General features: G+C 42.4%; 4 protein-coding genes and 1 non-coding gene across 9 annotated transcripts; 3 read left to right on the top strand and 2 right to left on the bottom strand.

Annotated features, from left to right (window-relative positions):
- Positions 1-2,989: 2,989 nt before the first annotated feature.
- On the top strand, positions 2,990-9,024 carry gucy2cb (guanylate cyclase 2Cb). The gene is made up of 27 exons (XM_077739583.1): positions 2,990-3,176; positions 3,375-3,481; positions 3,594-3,661; positions 3,736-3,951; positions 4,034-4,155; positions 4,221-4,323; positions 4,397-4,511; positions 4,677-4,818; positions 4,889-4,971; positions 5,039-5,147; positions 5,368-5,449; positions 5,516-5,624; positions 5,699-5,752; positions 5,820-5,891; positions 5,960-6,064; positions 6,244-6,330; positions 6,409-6,541; positions 6,599-6,736; positions 6,802-6,878; positions 7,002-7,093; positions 7,164-7,319; positions 7,397-7,589; positions 7,894-8,068; positions 8,131-8,229; positions 8,330-8,424; positions 8,491-8,567; positions 8,629-9,024. Exons 1-27 carry the CDS (start codon positions 2,990-2,992, stop codon positions 8,822-8,824), a joined length of 3,192 nt encoding a protein of 1,063 aa, XP_077595709.1. The 3' UTR covers positions 8,825-9,024.
- A 1,646-nt stretch (positions 9,025-10,670) lies between these two features.
- Positions 10,671-15,563, bottom strand: kctd17 (potassium channel tetramerization domain containing 17). Of its 4 annotated transcripts, none has more exons than XM_077739293.1 (7): positions 15,076-15,563; positions 13,820-13,928; positions 13,648-13,739; positions 13,090-13,185; positions 12,711-12,836; positions 12,175-12,350; positions 10,671-11,963 (listed from the first exon to the last, which is right to left on the bottom strand). In XM_077739293.1, the coding sequence occupies exons 1-6, from the start codon at positions 15,421-15,423 to the stop codon at positions 12,213-12,215; spliced, it is 909 nt and encodes a 302-aa protein (XP_077595419.1). In that variant the 5' UTR covers positions 15,424-15,563; the 3' UTR covers positions 10,671-11,963; positions 12,175-12,212. The 4 variants fall into 4 exon arrangements, with proteins under 4 accessions (XP_077595419.1, XP_077595418.1, XP_077595417.1 ...); XM_077739292.1 differs by having other exon boundaries at positions 13,042-13,185; XM_077739291.1 differs by having other exon boundaries at positions 13,042-13,188.
- A 328-nt stretch (positions 15,564-15,891) lies between these two features.
- On the bottom strand, positions 15,892-15,964 carry trnar-ccu (transfer RNA arginine (anticodon CCU)). The gene has a single exon. It is a non-coding gene; the product is annotated as a tRNA-Arg (tRNA).
- A 200-nt stretch (positions 15,965-16,164) lies between these two features.
- cby1 (chibby 1, beta catenin antagonist) lies at positions 16,165-17,917 on the top strand. 2 transcript variants are annotated; one of them, XM_077739296.1, is made up of 5 exons: positions 16,165-16,471; positions 16,615-16,707; positions 16,789-16,894; positions 17,063-17,175; positions 17,241-17,917. In XM_077739296.1, exons 2-5 carry the CDS (start codon positions 16,624-16,626, stop codon positions 17,307-17,309), a joined length of 372 nt encoding a protein of 123 aa, XP_077595422.1. In that variant the 5' UTR covers positions 16,165-16,471; positions 16,615-16,623; the 3' UTR covers positions 17,310-17,917. The 2 variants fall into 2 exon arrangements, with proteins under 2 accessions (XP_077595422.1, XP_077595421.1); XM_077739295.1 differs by having other exon boundaries at positions 16,166-16,388.
- Positions 17,918-18,370: 453 nt separating this feature from the next.
- On the top strand, positions 18,371-20,474 carry pdap1a (pdgfa associated protein 1a). Its single transcript, XM_077739422.1, has 6 exons — positions 18,371-18,536; positions 19,103-19,185; positions 19,264-19,338; positions 19,422-19,546; positions 19,618-19,769; positions 19,842-20,474. The coding sequence occupies exons 1-6, from the start codon at positions 18,524-18,526 to the stop codon at positions 19,868-19,870; spliced, it is 477 nt and encodes a 158-aa protein (XP_077595548.1). The 5' UTR covers positions 18,371-18,523; the 3' UTR covers positions 19,871-20,474.
- Positions 20,475-20,540: the final 66 nt, after the last annotated feature.

Consider the following 20,540-nt stretch of genomic DNA (forward strand, 5'->3'; position numbering starts at 1 on the left):
AAAAAAAGACTTACTATACTATGTCGTTTTTGACCAAAAAAATGACTTACTATAGTATAGTAAGTCATTTTTTTGGTCAAAAACGACATAGTATAGTAAGTCTTTTTTTTGGTCAAAAACGACATAGTATAGTAAGGCTTTTTTTGGTCAAAAACGACATAGTATAGTAACTATACTATGTCGTTTTTGACCAAAAAAAGCCTTACTATACTATGTCGTTTTTGACCAAAAAAAAGACTTACTATACTATGTCGTTTTTGACCCAAAAAAAGACTTACTATACTATGTCGTTTTTGACCAAAAAAAGCCTTACTATACTATGTCGTTTTTGACAAAAAAAAAGACTTACTATACTATGTCGTTTTTGACCAAAAAAAAGACTTACTATACGATGTCGTTTTTGACCAAAAAAAAGACTTACTATACTATGTCGTTTTTGACAAAAAAAAGACTTACTATACTATGTCGTTTTTGACCAAAAAAAAAAAGACTTACTATACTATGTCGTTTTAGACCAAAAAAAGACTTACTATACTATGTCGTTTTTGACCCAAAAAAAAGACTTACTATACTATGTCGTTTTTGACCAAAAAAAAGACTTACTATACTATGTCGTTTTTGACCAAAAAAAAGACTTACTATACTATGTCGTTTTTGACCAAAAAAAAGACTTACTATACTATGTCGTTTTTGACCAAAAAAAAGACTTACTATACTATGTTGTTTTTGACCCAAAAAAAGACTTACTATACTATGTCGTTTTTGACCAAAAAAATGACTTACTATACTATGTCGTTTTTGACCAAAAAAAGCCTTACTATACTATGTCGTTTTTGACCAAAAAAAAGACTTACTATACTATGTCGTTTTTGACCCAAAAAAAGACTTACTATACTATGTCGTTTTTGACCAAAAAAAGCCTTACTATACTATGTCGTTTTTGACAAAAAAAAGACTTACTATACTATGTCGTTTTTGACCAAAAAAAAGACTTACTATACGATGTCGTTTTTGACCAAAAAAAAGACTTACTATACTATGTCGTTTTTGACCAAAAAAAAGACTTACTATACTATGTCGTTTTTGACCAAAAAAAAGACTTACTATATATACTATGTCGTTTTTGACCAAAAAAAATGACTTACTATACTATGTCGTTTTTGACCAAAAAATGACTCACTATACTATGTCGTTTTTGACCAAAAAAAAAAGACTTACTATACTATGTTGTTTTTGACCCAAAAAAAGACTTACTATACTATGTCGTTTTTGACCAAAAAAATGACTTACTATACTATGTCGTTTTTGACCAAAAAAAGCCTTACTATACTATGTCGTTTTTGACCAAAAAAAAGACTTACTATACTATGTCGTTTTTGACCCAAAAAAAGACTTACTATACTATGTCGTTTTTGACCAAAAAAAGCCTTACTATACTATGTCGTTTTTGACAAAAAAAAAGACTTACTATACTATGTCGTTTTTGACCAAAAAAAAGACTTACTATACGATGTCGTTTTTGACCAAAAAAAAGACTTACTATACTATGTCGTTTTTGACCAAAAAAAAGACTTACTATACTATGTCGTTTTTGACCAAAAAAAAGACTTACTATATATACTATGTCGTTTTTGACCAAAAAAAATGACTTACTATACTATGTCGTTTTTGACCAAAAAATGACTCACTATACTATGTCGTTTTTGACCAAAAAAAAGACTTACTATACTATGTCGTTTTTGACCCAAAAAAAAGACTTACTATATATACTATGTCGTTTTTGACCAAAAAAATGACTTACTATACTATGTCGTTTTTGACCAAAAAAAGCCTTACTATACTATGTCGTTTTTGACCAAAAAAAAGACTTACTATACTATGTCGTTTTTGACCCAAAAAAAGACTTACTATACTATGTCGTTTTTGACCAAAAAAAGCCTTACTATACTATGTCGTTTTTGACAAAAAAAAAGACTTACTATACTATGTCGTTTTTGACCAAAAAAAAGACTTACTATACGATGTCGTTTTTGACCAAAAAAAAGACTTACTATACGATGTCGTTTTTGACCAAAAAAAAGACTTACTATACGATGTCGTTTTTGACCAAAAAAAATGACTTACTATACTATGTAGTTTTTGACCAAAAAAAAAGACTTACTATACTATGTCGTTTTTTACCCAAAAAAGCCTTACTATTGTTAGGTTCATTAATAATTACCCTCGTTCGTAATTATCAATAACTGCAGGCAGACATCTTTTTCAATTATTGACATTTAATTAAATAGAATGGATCACGGATAAAAACCTCAGAGGGGAGATTCAACAAGCCAGAGTTTCTCCTACTACTTCAGAACGTCTCCTCGAATAAACATTTTCGTACGACTCTTATTGCCATGAATCAAAACAATTTACAGAGTTGTTGATCATTTCATCACGTATGAGTAAAAACAACATCTGGAACTACAATAACAATCAAAGTATTTTATCAATAACAAGGCAGGAGACTAGACCTAACAACATTTGGATTAGAACAATAATGCCTTCCCTTGACCTAAGAATCATATCACAATTACAGTTTAGTGAGCTCGCAACACTATAATAAGAGAATGATTTAACAAAGAAATGAATTAATACAACTATATGTATAACAGTAATACAGAATAAACCCAACACTATACTATGTCGTTTTTGAAGCCAAAAAGCCTAACTATACTGCCCTTAAATCGCGGCGTCCTTTTAAGGAGCGATCACTCACTCACTCACTCACTCACCCTCCGTTTTTATCAGCCGTCGTTTGTCGGCCATTGCGCTTATCGGCCGTTGATTTACGGCCGGCGGCGCCCAATTCTTGCGGACCTTGGGATGGCAAAGCTCAGCCGGTTGAACATTAACAGGTCGTCGGCTCGGGTGGCAAACGTGGGAAGAAGCAAGCGCTCGCTCACCTTGTCATTTTCATTCGCCGGCTTTTCCCTCCCGCGGTGGGAAAATGTCCGGGTGTCTGCGGCTGTGCGTCCTGGCCACTTTTCTGGCGTCCCGTCACGCCATCCAGCCGTGTTTGAGAGGCGTCTCCATGAACGTCATCCTCCTGGACGACCGCGACTCGCCCTGGAGTTTGAGATTCGTCCGGGGACAAATCTTAGAGGCCCTGGCTTCGCAATCTGTGCCGGGAAACAGTAAGACAAAAAAAAAAAATGGCAGAATTAGCGTCCATTGTTTTGGTTAGAGTAAAAAAAAAAGAAAAACCCTTACTATAGCAAGTTGTTTTTTAACAAAAATAAGCCTTACTATACTATGTCATTTAAAAAAGAATCCAAATTGATTGAAACAACAAAGACTTGACATAAGTCCTCTCTTATTTTTTTAACCAAAAGAATGGAACCTGACGGTGAAATTTAGCGGTTTTAACACCACCTACTATCGACAAAAAGGCTGCCACAGCAGCGCCTGCGAGGGAGTGGCCAAGTTAAAAAACCTGATGGTGAGTGCACCAGCCTCAGAACCAAAAAAAAATGGCGACGGACGCCATAGGTTGCTTACCTCCAGAAGTTGCCATGTTTTCCAAATCGTCCCCCTTTTTTCCACGTTTCCAGCATACCAACAGCCTGGGTTGTGCCGTTCTGGGCCCCACGTGCACCTACGCCACCTTCCCCCTGGTGGAGTAAGTTCGCCGCCAACCCTCCTCAAGGACCGTCAGCGTGTATATTGACGTGGACGGCGTTTGTCGCGTTTCAGCGCCGAGAAGGGTCTCCGCCTGAGCACGCCCATCCTGTCGGCCGGCAGTTTCGGAACGTCCTGCGACCACACGCTCAACTTGCAGCGCCTCCTGCCGCCGGCGCGCAAAATCTCCCACTTTTTTGTCCACTTTTGGAAAGAACGCAACGCCATCAAGCCGCCGTGGGAGACGGTTTACGTCTACAAGTTGCAGGACAGCTCCGAGGAGTGTTTCTGGTCGGGGAGATGACATAAAAAAAATGTTACAAAATGGGTAAAATGCCCCAAAAAAATGATGGCGGCTCTCTCACCGGCGCAGGTACATCAACGCGCTGGAATCGGCGCCCAACATGTTCGCCCAGCGGGTGTCCAGGACTATGTTGCGGAGACCGGAAGACCTGAGGACGGTTTTGTCGTCGCCCGGCAACAGAACCAGCAACCGTAAGGGAAACAGCTTAAAATAAGCTAAAAATATATAAAAATAAAATGGTTTTCTACCTTGGTAGTCTTCATCATGTGCGGGTCGGTGGACGACATGGCGGACGTGAAGACGCTCTCCAGCCAGGCGGACAGTAACGAGATCCTCTTCATCCTCATCGATCTCTACAAGTGTGTCCTCTAGAGGGCGTTGTTTTCCAGAAAGGACCATTTGTTCTTTTTTTTTTTTTTTGATCTTCCGCAGCGATCAATACTACAAAAACAAAACGTCTCATTGGTCCATGAGGAACGTGTTAGTGTTGACCATGCCCAACAGCAGGAATTACACCATCGACTCGGACCCGAGAAGCAACAGCACGGTAAGTCTTCTTCTTCTTGGTTTTGAAGAGCACCCATCTGGAAAAAGAAATGACATTAGTTTTAATTGTGGTCCAAATGAAGCAAAACAATTTTCTCCCAATGCGGAATAAATGTTATTCCCTTATGGGTCCTGACTTCTTCGCCTTTTAACGATGAATTCCCAGATGAACGACTACATGGCGGCATACCACGACTCGGTGTTGCTGGTGAGTCGGGTGATCCAGCACATCTTGGACAAAGATCACTGGGAGGAGCAGCACCAGCCCTACGTGACTGTCAACTATCTCCGCAACATCTCCTTTGACGGTGAGCCGCCCTCGCCGGCGTGGTCTGGGCGTCCTCGGACCGAGGAAAACCACGGATCCTCCCCTTTTAGGTATCGCCGGTAATTATCGTCTGGACCAATACGGCGACCGAGATGTCAACCTGTCCATCATTTACACCACAAATGATAACCAGGTAAGTGTGCGACTAGGACACATTCTTAACCTTACTCACTCGCCATTGGCTTGTCGCGTGTGTCCAGTATCGCACTTTATTCGAGTTTGACACGGAACAAAACCTGACCGTGACAGTCGAGGACCACCCCTCGTTCATCTGGGGCACGCGGCTACCCGACTACCAGCCGGACCAAGGTAGAGTGGCTCTTTTGGACGGCTCAACTGAACGACTCAACTGATCGACTCTTTTGGACGACTCTTTTGGACGACTCTTTTTGACGACTCTTTTTGACGACTCTTTTTGACGACTCTTTTTGACGACTCTTTTTGACGACTCTTTTTGACGACTCTTTTTGACGACTCTTTTTATCGGCAAGTGGTCCCAAAGTATTAAAGCTCCCTCCCCCCCTGGCAGAGGTGCCCTCGCTCAACATCGTGGTGATCATCTTGGCTTTGATCGTGGTGGTGGTGGGCATCATCGCCTTTGTCTTCTACAGGTAATTAAGTGGGGGGGGGGGGGGGTATTTTAGTTTAGCTACGACAATATTGGACGGCCCGTTTAGACAAAACAGAAGAGATCGTCTGCTGTGGAAGGGAAGTTCCATTTCCCACATTCCCTCCGACTTGGTCAAGCTGCTGGAGGACAACTCACACAACCAAGTCTACTTGAAGGTACGTCCGTCCGCCATTCAAGCTGACGGAAAACTGACTTGAAATATGTCCGTTACGTTCGGCTCTCCCGCCAGATCGAAGAGAGGAAAAAAGTCTACAAGATCCGCCGGGCGCTCTACGATAAGAAGGTAGTGATCGGTGGTCTAAACAAAGCAGTTGAGGGGATGTCTGACCATTCTCACATTATTTCCCCAGATCGTCATCCTGAAGGAACTCAACCACTCGGACGGAAACTTCAACGAGACTCAGAAGGAGGAACTACACGCGGTGAGGCGTCTCACCCACGGTCTCTCTCCCACCCGTGGCGTAACGTACCCTCTTTTTTTTGTGGACAGCTCCTGCAAGTGGACTACTACAACCTCACCAAGTTCTACGGCACGGTCAAGTTGGAGCAGGGCGTCTTTGGGGTCTTTGAGTATGGAGAGCGAGGCTCCCTCAGGGTAGGCTCCGCCATCTTTTTCTTTAAATAAATTTGATTTATATTTGATGAGGTTTTGTTGACCTAAAAATGTTACAAGTCCTTATTTTTAGCCATCTATTATTATTATTATTTTTTCTCCATTTTTGAAAGAAAGTACCCCCCAAAAAATCTCCAATTAATATTATTTTTCCCGACTAGTACGTGCTGAACGACAAGGTGTCCTACCCGGACGAGACCTTCATGGACTGGGAGTTCAAGATCTCCGTCATGTACGACATCGCCAAGGTAACCGACATGTGGGGCGGCGGGGCTCACCTGGCTTGAGAGGGCGCCGGAGCTTGACATCCGTGGTCCTGGGCGTAGGGCATGTCCTATCTCCACGCCAGCGACATCCAGGTACACGGACGCCTCAAGTCCACCAACTGCGTGATGGACAACCGCATGGTGGTGAAGATCACGGATTTTGGATGCAATTCCTTCCTCAAACCTGGCAGAGGTGAGTGAGGACATCGGTTTCTGGACCTTCATGGGTTTGAGCGCCATCTTCCCTCAGACTTGTGGACGGCGCCGGAACACTTGAGGAAACATGGCACCTCGCAGAAAGGAGACGTCTACAGTTTCGCCGTCATCGCCCACGAGATCGTCCTCCGGAAATCCACCTTCTTCACCAGGCGCTGCTCCGACCGAGCGGGTGACGACAACTACAAAAAAAACCCATGTCATATTATTCAGATTAAATGACAACGTGATTGACAGAAAAGCTATCGAAGGTGATCATGTCCTACTTCAGACCCGATCTGGACTTTGACGGTGCTTCCGAGAAAGAACTGGAGGTGAATAAATTCAGTTTAACAAGCTAATCCACGGGTGTCAAAGTGGCGGCCCGGGGGCCAAATCTGGTCCGCCGCATCATTTTGTGCGGCCCGGGAAATTAAATGATGAGTGCCGACTTTCAGGTTTACGCCTTAATCAAAAGTTGTTGGGACGAAGATGCGGAGAAAAGGCCCGACTTCAAGAAGGTGGAAGGCTGTTTGGGCAAAATCATCAGGTAATGCCCCAGGCACACATTGTGAAAAATGGCCACCGGACGGGAGACGTTTTCTTCCCTGTCCGTCCAGTAAAATCCACAAGGACAACGAGAGCTACCTGGACAACATGATCCGCCGTCTCCAGATGTATTCCAAGAACCTGGAGCACCTGGTGGGCGAAAGGACGGCCCTCTACAAGATGGAGCGGGACCGAGCCGACTGCCTCAACTTGATGCTTCTCCCACGGTGGGCTTACTTTTTGAGGTTGGAGACCACCACCCATTCCTTCCTTCCTTTCCTGGAACTATAATTTGTTCCCGTAGCCCCGTGGTGAAGAGCCTGAAGGAGACGGGCGCGGTGGAGCCGGAGCTCTACGACGAGGTGAGCGTCTATTTCAGCGACATTGTGGGCTTCACCACGTTGTGCCAGTATAGCACCCCCATGGAGGTGGTGGACATGCTCAACGACATCTACAATGGCTTCGACAGCATCCTGGACCACCATGATGTCTACAAGGTGCCAAATGCCGCCATTTTGTCATTTTTTTGGTCAATTTTGGTCCAATTTTTTGTTATTTTTTGTCAATTTTGGTCCAACTTTTGCTCAATTTTTGATCAAATTCTGCTCAATTTTTGATCAAATTCTGCTCAATTTTTGATCAATTTTGGTCCATTTTTGTCAAATTTTGCTCATTTTTTGCTCGATTTTTTGGTCCATTTTTTTCCAAATTTTAGTCAAAATTTTGTCCATTTTTGTTCAAATTTTGGTCCAATTTTGGTCCAATTTTTAGTCCAAATCTCCCACCTGGCCCCATATTCAGGTGGAGACCATCGGCGACGCCTACATGGTGGCGTCCGGTCTACCCAACCGGAACGGCAACAGGCACGCCGTGGACATCTGCCGCATGGCTTTGGACATTTTGGCCTTCATGGGGACCTTCCAACTCAGACACCTGCCCGGGATTCCGGTTTGGATCCGCATCGGCGTGCACTCAGGTAGACCCAGTCGGCCGAACGAGTGACGGCGGACGGATCTGGACCCTTCTTTGGCGTCTCAGGTCTCTGTGCGGCGGGCGTAGTCGGCGTCAAGATGCCCAGATATTGTCTATTCGGGGACACGGTCAACACGGCGTCTCGGATGGAGTCTACGGGCCACCGTGAGCAATGAATGGAGGGATTTCCACGGGGGTGCCAGTCGCACAATTTCAGTAGGTCTACCTGGACGTCATGAATTGAAGCGGCCATTTTGTGCCACAGCCCTGAGGATCCACGTCAGCCAGCCTACCATCAATATCCTGACCAGAACCGATTGCAAGTTTGAGTACGAGTGTAGAGGTGAAACTTATCTAAAGGTAAAGATTTCACGTGAGTCATATTTGGAGAAAATATTTTGACCACGTCCCACTGTTTTATTCCAGGGGAAAGGAACAGAGACCACCTACTGGTTGACGGGCGAAACGGGCCAAGACTACGACCTCCCGACCCCGCCCACCACGTAAGCCCACTGATCTCGTCCCCCGAAAAAAAGGTAAGATGACACTGACCCCATTCGGCAGGGAGAACTTCCAGCGGCTCCAGCAGGACCTGGCCCACATGATCCTGGAATGCCTGGAGCGCCGTTCCCGAGGGTCCGTACGCCGGAAAGGGCGGCTTTTGAGTCAGAGCCGGGACGACAGGCGGGGATCCCGAGCCGAACCCCCGGAATACTTGCATCTGGCCGCCGTGGATAACACGCTTAGCACTTTCCTGTAGGACAAAGTTAGCGTCAAGGAAAGACTTTTCAAAATATTCTGCTTTGTAATTGTGCACTTACCTATTACGATGGGAAGGTCGCTTGCTTTATCCTTGTTGTTCGGTTCCCGAAATACTAGTGTGTCACCAGTTCTTGTTTTAGCCCAGCCCCCGCTGCTTCAAGTTTGTCGGCCTGAGCCAAAAGCTGCCTCCCAAGCCCCAGTGGCCCAACCCCCGTCCATTCAATTTTGTCAGCTATTTATCTGCCGGATGGACCCTGCCTGGTATAAACTGTCAAAAGCCAGTTCAAGATTTTTTTTTCTTTACCTAACCAAACATGGACCATTAAAGTGCAAACCTTTGACCATTTTGACACATTTAAGAGCACTTTTGTTGAATAATATTTTACCCATTTTATTATACACAGCTGTGTATTATAATAATAAAGGCTTTTGGTTCATTATATTATAAAGGCATAGCATCCCATAATACTAGGCTTTGATTTCAAACAATTCCACAAAATGTAGCTTTCCATAAACAGCAAAGCTTTCCACAATACTAAGTGTCCTGCGAGTGCAATCAGTGGATTGGCATCAGCTGCTTCTTCTGCCCAACCCCCGCTGGTTCAAGTTTGCCTGTCAGCTCAGTCAACTCGGTGCTGGACGGCTCGAGCAAAAAGCTCCCTCCCTCCCTACCCACCCAAAGTAGCCCAACCCCCGTCGATTCAACTTTTTCACCAATGTATGTGCCTTTGTCACCTTTGCAAAGACACCATGCCTTGTATGAACTGTCAATAGCCAATTCAATACTTTTTTTGACCTATTTCAAACGTGGGTCATCAAAGTGCAAACTTTAGACCATTTTCATCCATTTAAGGGCACCTTTGTTGAATAATATTTCACCTATTGTCATTCTACACAGCTGTGTAATGATGCCAAAAATGGCTTGATTTTATATAATGGCCTAGCATCCCATAAGACTAGGCTTTACTTTCAAACTATTCCAGAAAATGTTGGTTTTCATAAAGAGCAATACTAAGTGTCCTGCAAGTGCAATCAGGGGATTGGCATCAGTTGCTTGTTTCAGCCCAACCCCCGCTGCTTCAAGTTTGTTGGTCAGCCTAGTCGGTCAATGTTGGTCAATGCTTGATGGAAAAAAAGCCCACACCACCTCCCCACACCACCCCCCCCCAAGACATCCCAACCCCCATCAATTCTACTTTTCCACCTATGTATGTGCCTTTTTCACCTCTGCAAAACCATCCCCTGCCTGGTATAAACTGTCGAGAGCCAGTTCAAGACTATTTTTTTTACCTATTTCAAACATGGGCCTTCATACACAGCCATGTATAATGAAATGGGTCAAATATTATTCAACAAAGGTGCTCTGAAATGCGTCAAAATGGTCAAAAGTTTGCACTTTGATGGCCCATGTTTGAAAGAGGTTTAAATAAAAAAAATCTTGAATTGGCTCCAGACAGTTTTTACCAGGCAGGTTTTTTTTTGGAGAGGTGAAAAAGGCACATACATAGGTGAAAAAGTTGAACTGATGGGGGTTGGGATGGTGTGGGAGGAGGGTGGGGGTAGTAGCTTTTGGCTCAAGACGTCCAGCACCGACCGAGCTGACAAATTTTGAACCAGCGGGGGTTGGGCAGAAGAGGCAGCTGATGTTAATCCACTGATTGCACTCGAGGACACTTAGTATTGCGGAAAGATTCCTCTCTATGAAAACCAACATTTTGTGGAATACTTTCAAATGAAAGCCAAGTTTTATGGGATGCTAGGCCTTTATATCAGGGGTGGGCAAACTTTTGAACCCGGGGGCCACATTGACTTAAATGAATCACTTTTTGTAAAAAAAAATGACATTTTTATTTTGTGTATAGAGCCATTTATCGACATAAAATACAACATTGGTTTTTAATAATGTATTTAAAAGGATGTGGCCCTTTTTTTGTATTTGAGTAAATTTTGGATGACATTCAAAACTATCGTAATGGAAATAAATCAACACATTGTGTGAGTCAATCAGACTTAAAAACTATCAAGTATACAAAAAAGGTGACCCGTTCAATTTCTACAACAAAACCCTGATTTGTCTTATTTTTATCCTATGACATCACAAAAGAAAGCTTAATAAATACGACAAATATACAAAATATTTTTAGAAGAGGTCAAACAAAACAAAAAAACAGCTTAAGCCTTGGACATCATTGGTTTTGAACATTAATTATGAAGATTTTAGAAGAATGATGATGTTTAAGCGCTCTAAATATATTTTGTACTCTGAATGAGATTGTAAAGTACGCATAAAGTTTATTTTTAAAACATGGGTGAAAACATTTAGGACCGTGATTTCCGTTCCAACAAGGCACTGAATTCGCCATGTTAAAACAGCTAGCTAGACATTATTTTATGCTAACATAAATTGTCCAATGATGCGTTTAAATCACAAAGTTTAATCCATTTGAGGAAGGAATTGAACTTGTAAAGATGATCGTTAGCACCTCCTGTTATTTTTATCGACGGATGTGACGGAGAAATTCTAATAATTGAGAAAAAACGTGATCGCTATGGACAAAAAAATTGAAATGCAACATCAAATATGAAAAGATGAGCCATTCCAAAGTGGAATTTGCAAAGACGGCGAGAATAACCAGGGTCAGTAAACGCATCACGGGGAAGGAAATTCTACCACGGCAACAAGATCGGGAATTCAGTCAAAATCTTTGGTAGTCGCTAACTCACTTATTTGTAAAATGCCTAGAGAGAATATTGCTATGATCAACCAGCCTATTTTTCCAAATATAAGTTGTTCCTATTTTTTTTCAACTTATATATACATATTTATATCTTGTCATTGAGGCTTAAATAATCCTAAAAAGGTTACAATGTATTTTGATTATTATGACTTGAATTTATGGTTGTTTTTCGGTTTTAAAAAATAAAAGGACCTCCAAAAATGTGACCAAAACGTATGTTTTTTTCCCTTTTCGTCGTGCGTTCTTAGGCTATTTAAAGGGTAAATGTACCGTTAGGGTCATGTGACCGATTGCCTGTTGGTTTGGATCCCACGTCGACTCGTATGAGTTATTGTCCCGGGCCCAAATCGAGTAGTGAGGAGGTCCTGTCTACATCCGGGAGCCGTGGATCTGGAAAAGCTGCGAAAAAAAAAAAAAAAACAAGATGATGAGCAAGCCGATCCGCCAACCACCGCGCCACGTTGCGTATTTAGGAGCTATCTAGCTAGCTAGCTGTGGCGAAATGTTGGAAATGCTGAAAATGGAACGTGTCAACAAAAAAAAACATGGTGGTTTGGCGAGAGTTGTCAGGTGACGGCACGGAAACACCCGAAGCGATTCGGTTCCTCACCCTTTCCTTTATTTTGGAACATAAGGAACATGACTCCCTCATTCTCTAAGCCACTCATCATTGGGTGGTGCACTTTCTGGCCCTGCCTCAGCCTCCTCCTCTTCTTCTTCCTCTTTGGCAGCCTCCTGCTCCTCTTCCTCCTCCTCCTCTTGTTGTTCCTTCCGCGTCTCCGTGGGCTGCCGTCGGCGGGAAGGATGGGAGGGAAAACGAGAATGGGTCCGATGAACAAACAAAACAAAAAAATGAATGCCGATGAGATGGTGGATCGATATATATGGCTAGTATATATATATATATATATCCGTCCAACCGGATGAGGGAGGAAAGTGAAAGCACAAAATGGAAGGTCACTGGAGGTGAGGGATGGAGTGGATGACATTTGAGAGTGAGGGAGTGACATTTGGAGCTGGCGGCATCAAAGCCACCATTCACAACACTCCACTCAAAAGCAAGGGCGACAACTAACTCCCTGCGCATTGTCGCTAAGGGCGGGCTGATATATTATTGCCAAAATAGTCATATTTTCTGGCATTTACCTTAGTTTTGTGGCACTGCTCGGTCCCCAGCCCGGACCCGGCCGTGTGGAGCTCTTTGGAAACCACGCAGAGGAACTCGGCCTGATCTTCCGTCCCGTAGCTGTACGACGAGCCGATGTTCACCATCTGCAAACACAAGGTGGCGCTTTATCGGCGGGAAGCCAAGCTAAAACAGACAAAAACTTAAGGGACTCTCGTGCATGCTGGGTCAGGTTGGGGAGGGTCGGCAGCGGGCGAGAAGCACGCTTCGAGGTTAGCTAGGTTGATTGGTTGGTGGGGGAGGGGTCAAAGTGAAGTGGGAGGGGTCGGGAGCAGCGTGAGTCCAACCCACAGTCCAGAGCAGTCCGGCGCGGGGCTTTCTGCAGGCGCGTACGCTGACCTGCTCAAACTTCCAGCCGTCCGACATGGTGGACACCATCTGGGTCAGCTCCTCCTCCTGACACTGCAGCACTCGATAGACGTGCTTAGGGGGAACCTGCTGGCAGAGGGTTACCATTGCGTTACTTTCCGGAGGACCGATCACTTCAACTAGACCGCTTGAGGGCGCGGAAAGTTAAGTGCGGCGCGGTGGGGGAGTGGGAGTACCGCTGAGGCGGGTTGCCATTATATAAGTGCCAGTGCAACCATCCCGAGAAAAAAAAAACAAAAAGGAGACAGAACGCTTTCCGTACTTGTACTTATAGGAAAAAATAAAAGTGGTACAGTAGCAGATGCTGTATTTATTAGCAGTTAGCGTGGTTAGCATGTCCGCCTTACAATCCCGGTTGTTTCCGACATTTCTGTGTGCATGCTAGCTGTGCTAAGCTAGCTGGTTAAACACTTTAAATTGTGCCTATCTACTAAAATAAAATCCTAAACAGCTAATCTTTGTAATATGATCCGTGGTACAAAATATGACAAAGTATGCAGTAAGAAATGATGGATTTGAGGTTTTTACCTGCGTGGACTTGGAGTCCCTCTCTAAAATGCGCTCCTTGATGAGTTTAATAAGAGGGGTGATGTTATAGAACTCGGCCTCCTCCAGCACCCCTTGAAATAAAATCAAATTTCATTTCAACAATTTCAATCTTTAAATACAATTTGATGAAATGCATAGAAATGAATGGCACCTTCTTCGGCCAGTTCCTTGTTGTAGACCAGTTTCCCGTGGCGCAAGTAATTGAGGATAGGTCCAAAGTAGGTGGGGTCTCTGTCAATCACGTAGGCACCCGTCTCGTCCTGTAAACAATCCAAAATTTGCATTAGTAGAATTATTTAGAGACCTCTGTTTACTTAGCCTTAAATGTTGAAACAAGATGGTCGAATTTGTCCGTTTTGCCCTCAATGTGAGATTTGCATGCATAACAAAAATAAGAAAATGGCTGAGTCAGCGACTGGTATAAACTTTGACATGATCGTGTGGAATTAAAAAGCTCCTGCGGCCGAGTGGGCGGAATCGTTTCCACCGTATCCCGCTCGTTGGGGCTATTTTTACACAATCTGGGAAACGGGCTGTCAAATTTGGGCCCTTTACACATAAAAAAAAAACATGTTTACGTTAGTACTGAAGGAGAAATACACAGCACCCCATTCCAGCATCCATTTTATCTGTTTGTATCATCGTGGAAGAAAATCGAGTGCTGTCAGAATGAGAAATGTGTCATATTTAGGAATGCTACACGTGAGGTGGATGTCGCTCGCCCACTCCGCCGAGGGTGCCGTGTTGACCGCCCAAGACGAAGAAGCACGTGTTCTTCCATCTGACTCAAGAAGAAGCGAGGATGCTGTAACGCACGCACACCCACGCACACACGACGCCATGCGGGGCGTAAAATAAACGGGGAGTGAGTGCTTTTCTCAGTGTTTGTTTAATGGCGCGGAAAGCCCACAACATGGCGCTTCAGCTCTTCTTTTATTACTTTTTAATGCAAAATACAAAGTTCTGATGATGCCATACGATGTCCTTTGATTGGCTGGCAAACCAATTAAGGCAAGATGACCGGGATAGGCTCCAGCACCCCCGCTATCCTTGTTTAGATAGGCTCTAGTCTAGGGAAATTGACTGAATGATTATTGCTGGTCCTAATTTGACTTACAAAACCAATAGGCTTCGCCATTTTCGACCGTAACATCATTTCTATTTGTAATTTTGAACGAAATAAAAACCTGAGGCTTGTAGTATGGAAAGAAAATGTGAAAGATATGTCTTTTTTGGCCAAGTAAACACAGTAGGCGTTAACTGAGAAGGTAAATATGTATGGTGAATACTGTGGAAGATTGTTAGCTAGCAATACGTGAAAATAAGGTGGGAAGGGGTTAGACTATTTCACGGTTTTAAAGGGGGGGTTCCTCGAAGTGTGTACCGAGGTGTCGTTGCTGGGCTCACCGTGTCCGAGTGTAGGTCTTGCTGCTGGCACAGTCGGTACAGGAACGAAGTTTGCTCTTTGAGGAGCGTCTGCCTGGTCGTCAGGAAGACGGTGCCGCCGACGTTGAGGCGAACCCACTTGCCATTATTCCCCCCGCCGGGTTGAATGAGCGAGCCGCCGTTAGCTACGCTAGGCGAGCTTTTCCCGCCGGTTTCGCTCGAGTCTGTCGGGGAAGAAGCGGAGTCCCCCGCTTCGTTGTCTTTATTATTATTGTTGTTGTTGTTATTGTTGTTTTGGTGGTGCTGGTGCTGGAGGTAGCCACCGCGGACCACCGGGTCCAACTCGTCGTCTGCCGTGTCGCTTGACATTTGGATGGAACAGGGCGCTTGTTGTTGTTGTTGTTCTTCTTCTTCGCTTGTTCCCACCGACTGACTTGGTGGCTCCTTGATTTCTGGCGCTGAGCAGCTGCGCGTAATTTCTGGGCGGGGCTTGCAAAAAGTCCAGGTGCATTGTGGTCCGGGTAGTTCGTTTTGCCCTGTGAAATGCTCGATAGGTGCTCATGCTCGATAGGTTACGGTAAATATTTGTATAATAGGCCTGTCAAAATATAAAACCCCGACTAAACAAAAATTTGTGACAAGAAAGCTGAAATATAATTAGTTGAATAAACAATTCATTGCGTTACGTTTACTTCATTGTGAAAATGACATCGTCAGCTAATATATTGTGGTGGGTGCTTGCATAATATCTCAAAATGCAACAATTTCAATTCTGACTTAGACCACAAGCATTATGCATTAGAAAGGGGGGTTTGGGTGAAGAAAAAAAGGAATTTACACCCCAGATGGGACTCGAACCCACAATCCCTGGCTTAGGAGGCCAGTGCCTTATCCATTAGGCCACTGGGGCTCGTACAGAGTAGGGCGTGTTGTTCTTTTATAAAACAGATAATAGGCTATATTGTATGTTGGTTACGTAATTGAAAAATATATTTACATTAAAAGCAACAAAAACAAATCGTTTAAACAAATTCATAATACAGAGGGAATCCATTAATATGGTGACACATTGTCGAATGTTCCATTTTCAACTTTGCAAGGGTCAATGACTTCAAACAGCATCCGAAACGTCATAGGATAGCATGCAAAGAGTGATGCGTGGCTAGCAAAGTTAAAGCTGTCCTAATAGTCAATTAAAGGTCGGAATAAGCGTTAAATTATTTTAAATTTGGACCTGTCTTGGAGTGGAACATTCGCATCTGCGCACTACGCTCGTGTTGTGGTTACACTGATTTGGACTACGGAAGGATTCTAATTACATTGTCTGTATGGAGGTAAATGCACTCATAAAGGGTTAGATAGGCAAAATCAACTACTAATCCACTTGTATAAGTCGGCAGTATTCATTAAAGATCAGGTATGAGAAGTATCCGAGTATCCTACTAGGTATTTAGCCATTAGCATTAGCTAGCTGCCCAGTACGCAACGGCGTAAAGGACAATTTGCCTACATATTAACCATTAACACTACCACTTGACACATCTATCCAATTTTATTTAGGATCTAAAAATGTCCCTGAAGCTATTTGGGAGATCGTTCAATCCCAAGAAGATTCCTCCGCGAAAATCTCGGTCTTTGTCCAGCCTTCACACAGTAGGTTTCAGTTCCAAAATATTTATATATCTGTATAAAGTGCATGATTATTCGGAGAGTGAATATGCCTTTTTGTTTTAGTTGGACCGATCAACACGGGAATTGGAATTGGGCATTGAATGTGGACCTCCAACACTTTGCATTGGAGGACATACATTGAAATTTGAAGATGGACAATGGACTTCAGGTGATATTGTGTATATTTTTGAATATAGTGTTAAGAAAAAGCTAATGGCTCAGCATTGAGAGCTGCTTTTGGTTCCTTCTGTTTATGACTTGGAGAAGGCCATCCATCCCATTTGATACCGAGTCCAATTACTGTGTAATAAACGTTTGTCTGTTTTTCTCTTTCCAGCAACGGGTGGAAATGCATCGTTTCGAGAAGTAGAACGACTTAAAAAGAAAAACACACAACTGATCGAGGAGAACAATCTCCTAAAATTAAAAATAGAAATTCTTCTTGACATGGTAAGGTAACAATTTGATATCGACTTCAATTTTTTTTGGTTGAATTTCTATTTCTTTCTATTTAGTTGACAGAGTCCACCGTAGAATATCACCTGATGGAGAAAGAAGTGAAAGAGATCAAGTCTCAGCATTGACAATGATAAACGTATCCAAGATGGCGACGTCGGTGGCAGTAGCTGTGTCCACCGTTATTTGTTTTCGTGTTTTACAGCCCTTCTATCTTTTTTTAATTACATTTTCATATTTCTTAATACATTCCTTTTTACTTTACACTTTATACTTTTTACTTGAGTGTTTTTACAGCTTTGTTCCAGTTTTTGTCCAACTTTACAACCTCAACGGCGGTAGCTCCGTCCACTCTTGCTCGTTTTGTGTTTTTTCTCTGCTGTGTCTGTATTCTCACCCTTTTGCTACTGCAACAATGAAATTGACCGAATAAGGGATGAATACAGTTATCCATCCATCCATCCATTATAATACCTTCCTTATAGGAAGCTTTTTTATTGGATTGATGTTTTGTTTATAGATGTGTGTAAAGATAAATGCACTATAACCTGGTGTTACATGCATTAATAATGATTTCTATTGTTTTGAGCAATACCATATTTTCAGAACTAAGTTAAATAAATGCCTTTTTTACATTTTTTTACGTATTCTAATTGTATTTATCTTTGTGGCAAATTGATTGATAATTCTTTCACATTAAAGTGAAATTAGGAACAATAAAACACGATTGATTTGATTGGAATAAGTTTATTAAATCATTTTGGATTTCTTTCAATATTGTGATGATCAGTTATGTATGGATTTAATAAAAAAAAGTAACAAACAAGATACATTTCAGTTTTGTGATTTCTGTATAGATTTATTCTTTTACTCATGATTTCATAACAACAATATTTGTACGTTAACCATATAATATTCTGATAAAATGATAATTTGTGTTAAATTTTGCAGCAACAAATTGAAGTACTGTAGTATTTGATATCAATATTTTAGACATAGCAAAAAATACTAGATGTTTTTAGTATTCAACTTTTTATTCATTATTATACTGTAAGTTACGCTACATAGTATATCTAATACGTAGTTTTTAATATATCTGCCAAAGAAAACCCCGCCTCACGGAATTAAACATTGAATTTGATTGGCCAGCCTAATTTGACTATACTGATTGGTCAATTACCGCGCATGCGTCCTATCAAGCAAGATAGTATTGCATTTTCGCTTTAGCGCTTTAGCTGTCGTTCCTAGCTACTTTTCTTGTCGCCAGACTACACTTTAACGTGCCGTCTAAAACTTCAATAGGTGGATTCCAGTTGCATTGTTGTTGAACCTACACGCGACCATGCCGAGAGGCGGTAAGTGTCATCACTAGAACGCCGTAAATAGTTGAAGTAAGCTGACCGGAGAGCGGGCAAAGTGACAAGACGTCGCTTTTACGCATGCTTAGCACTTAGCATGCTAACCGAGTCGTCATGTAGTACTGTATGCGAGGACTGGTGGTGTTGCATTCACGGCCCTGGAAACAATTTTTTTTTCTTTTACCGGAATGCGTATTCTTTAACAATTTTCTTTCACAATGTTTGTTTACCCCCAGGATACCCAAATTATTAAAATATTAAAATCCATGTGTATTGTTAGATGTAAACTACGAGTGTAAAATAATCATAAATGTGTGTCAGCCTATTTATGAACGAAATTAATCATTGACTATTCTTGCTGGGTTTCCATTTTAACTGGAGGGCCTGAAAGAACGTTAGCTCAAAATAGATTGGACGTCTAGAGCCGTCATTTTTCAATTTACCAGTCACTCGTTCTAGAATGAGATCTGAAAGTGTCAAATTTTAAAGAGCTGTCAATTTTCTGATTTTTTTAAAAATGTATATTACATGATAACCTCTGACATTGATTTGAATTGACACAGGTAAAAAGGGCCACAAGGGCAGAGGGAAGCAATTCAGCAATCCCGATGAGATCGATCGACAAATGAAAGCTCAGAGAGAACTGGTGATTAAAGAACTGTCCCTTTACAATATATTTTTTTCAAATAATTTCAATCTAAAATGCTATATCTGCCTCCAACAGGAAGCCAATGCAGGTGTAGAAAAAGAAAGTGGTTCCGAGTCTGACGAGGAAAGCAGCAGCGAAGAAGAATCGGAGGTCAGCACCGCCCCCTGCTGTCCTTTTACTACTATGACAGCCATCAGTTATATCTGACATGTCGCTCTTTTTTTTGCTCGCAGTCCAAGAAGAGGAGCGGCGTGGAGGGCCTGATAGAAATCGAGAATCCAAACCGCATCTCTCAAAAAAGCAAGAAAGTGACAGAATTAGACGTGGACGCTCCTCCGGAGCTTTCTCGCCGAGAGAGGTGAGTTTTTTTTAGGGAGAAACGGGGAAAAAGAAGCTCCGATGCCCACTGATCCAACATTTTGACGTCAGGGAGGAAATCGAAAAGCAGAAATCTAAGGAACGTTACATGAAGCTTCACCTGGAAGGCAAGACGGAACAAGCCAGAGCCGACTTGGCCCGGCTCGCCATCATCAAGAAACAGAGGGAGGAAGCCGCCAAAAAACGAGATGAACTCAGGAAAGGTGAGGAGAAAGAAAACACCGGTTGTTGGTTGAGTTCCAGTCCCTTAAAGTGTCTTTTTCTCGCTTTCTAAGATGCCGAGGATGGCAAATCCAAGCGCTAGGACCCCCGCGAGAACGTCAACATGTCAAAAATGGGAATGGCATCCCGCCCGAGAGCCAAAACTCGACAAAAACAACGGCAGGAAAATGAAGAGAAGCGCAACATTTGGGATCTTTCCGTCCGCAAGAGCTCACCACCATCTTGGCTCTAAATTGGTAGTAACTCTGTTAATTCATCATTTGCATTCCTCTTCTTTTTTTTTTGCAATTTACATTTTTTTTACAAGAGCTGGCCAGGACTTAAAGGAAGCGTAACTTTTTCATTTTTTTCCAATATTCAGCAATATTTTCCCCAAAATGGATGCAAATTTGCGTTTTTCCATTCGATCGATACGCGACGACTTTATCAAGTGGACATTTCTTGTAATGCCTCAAAGTAGAAGGATTATTACTTGAACTACTTTTTGATACGCTGGTGTTTAGTTGTACTTTTTTCATTGTTATACAATATTCATAAATACATCTTTAGAAGCCTTGCATCAAAGTGGCCTTGTGCTGGGATTTTTTCAATGTTTTTTTTGTTGCCTTTTTCTTCATATTTTACCAAAAACTGCCTCACTGACTTTAACCATTTCTTTTTTAAATATATACCACATTATTGTTAAACTTTTTTGTTGGTTTTTTTTTCTAATTTGACCCAAAAAAAAACTTATTGTTGATTTTGGCCATGTA

This window comes from Stigmatopora nigra, chromosome 18 (assembly GCF_051989575.1).
Source record: "Stigmatopora nigra isolate UIUO_SnigA chromosome 18, RoL_Snig_1.1, whole genome shotgun sequence".
Classification (NCBI taxonomy): Eukaryota; Metazoa; Chordata; class Actinopteri; order Syngnathiformes; family Syngnathidae; genus Stigmatopora; species Stigmatopora nigra.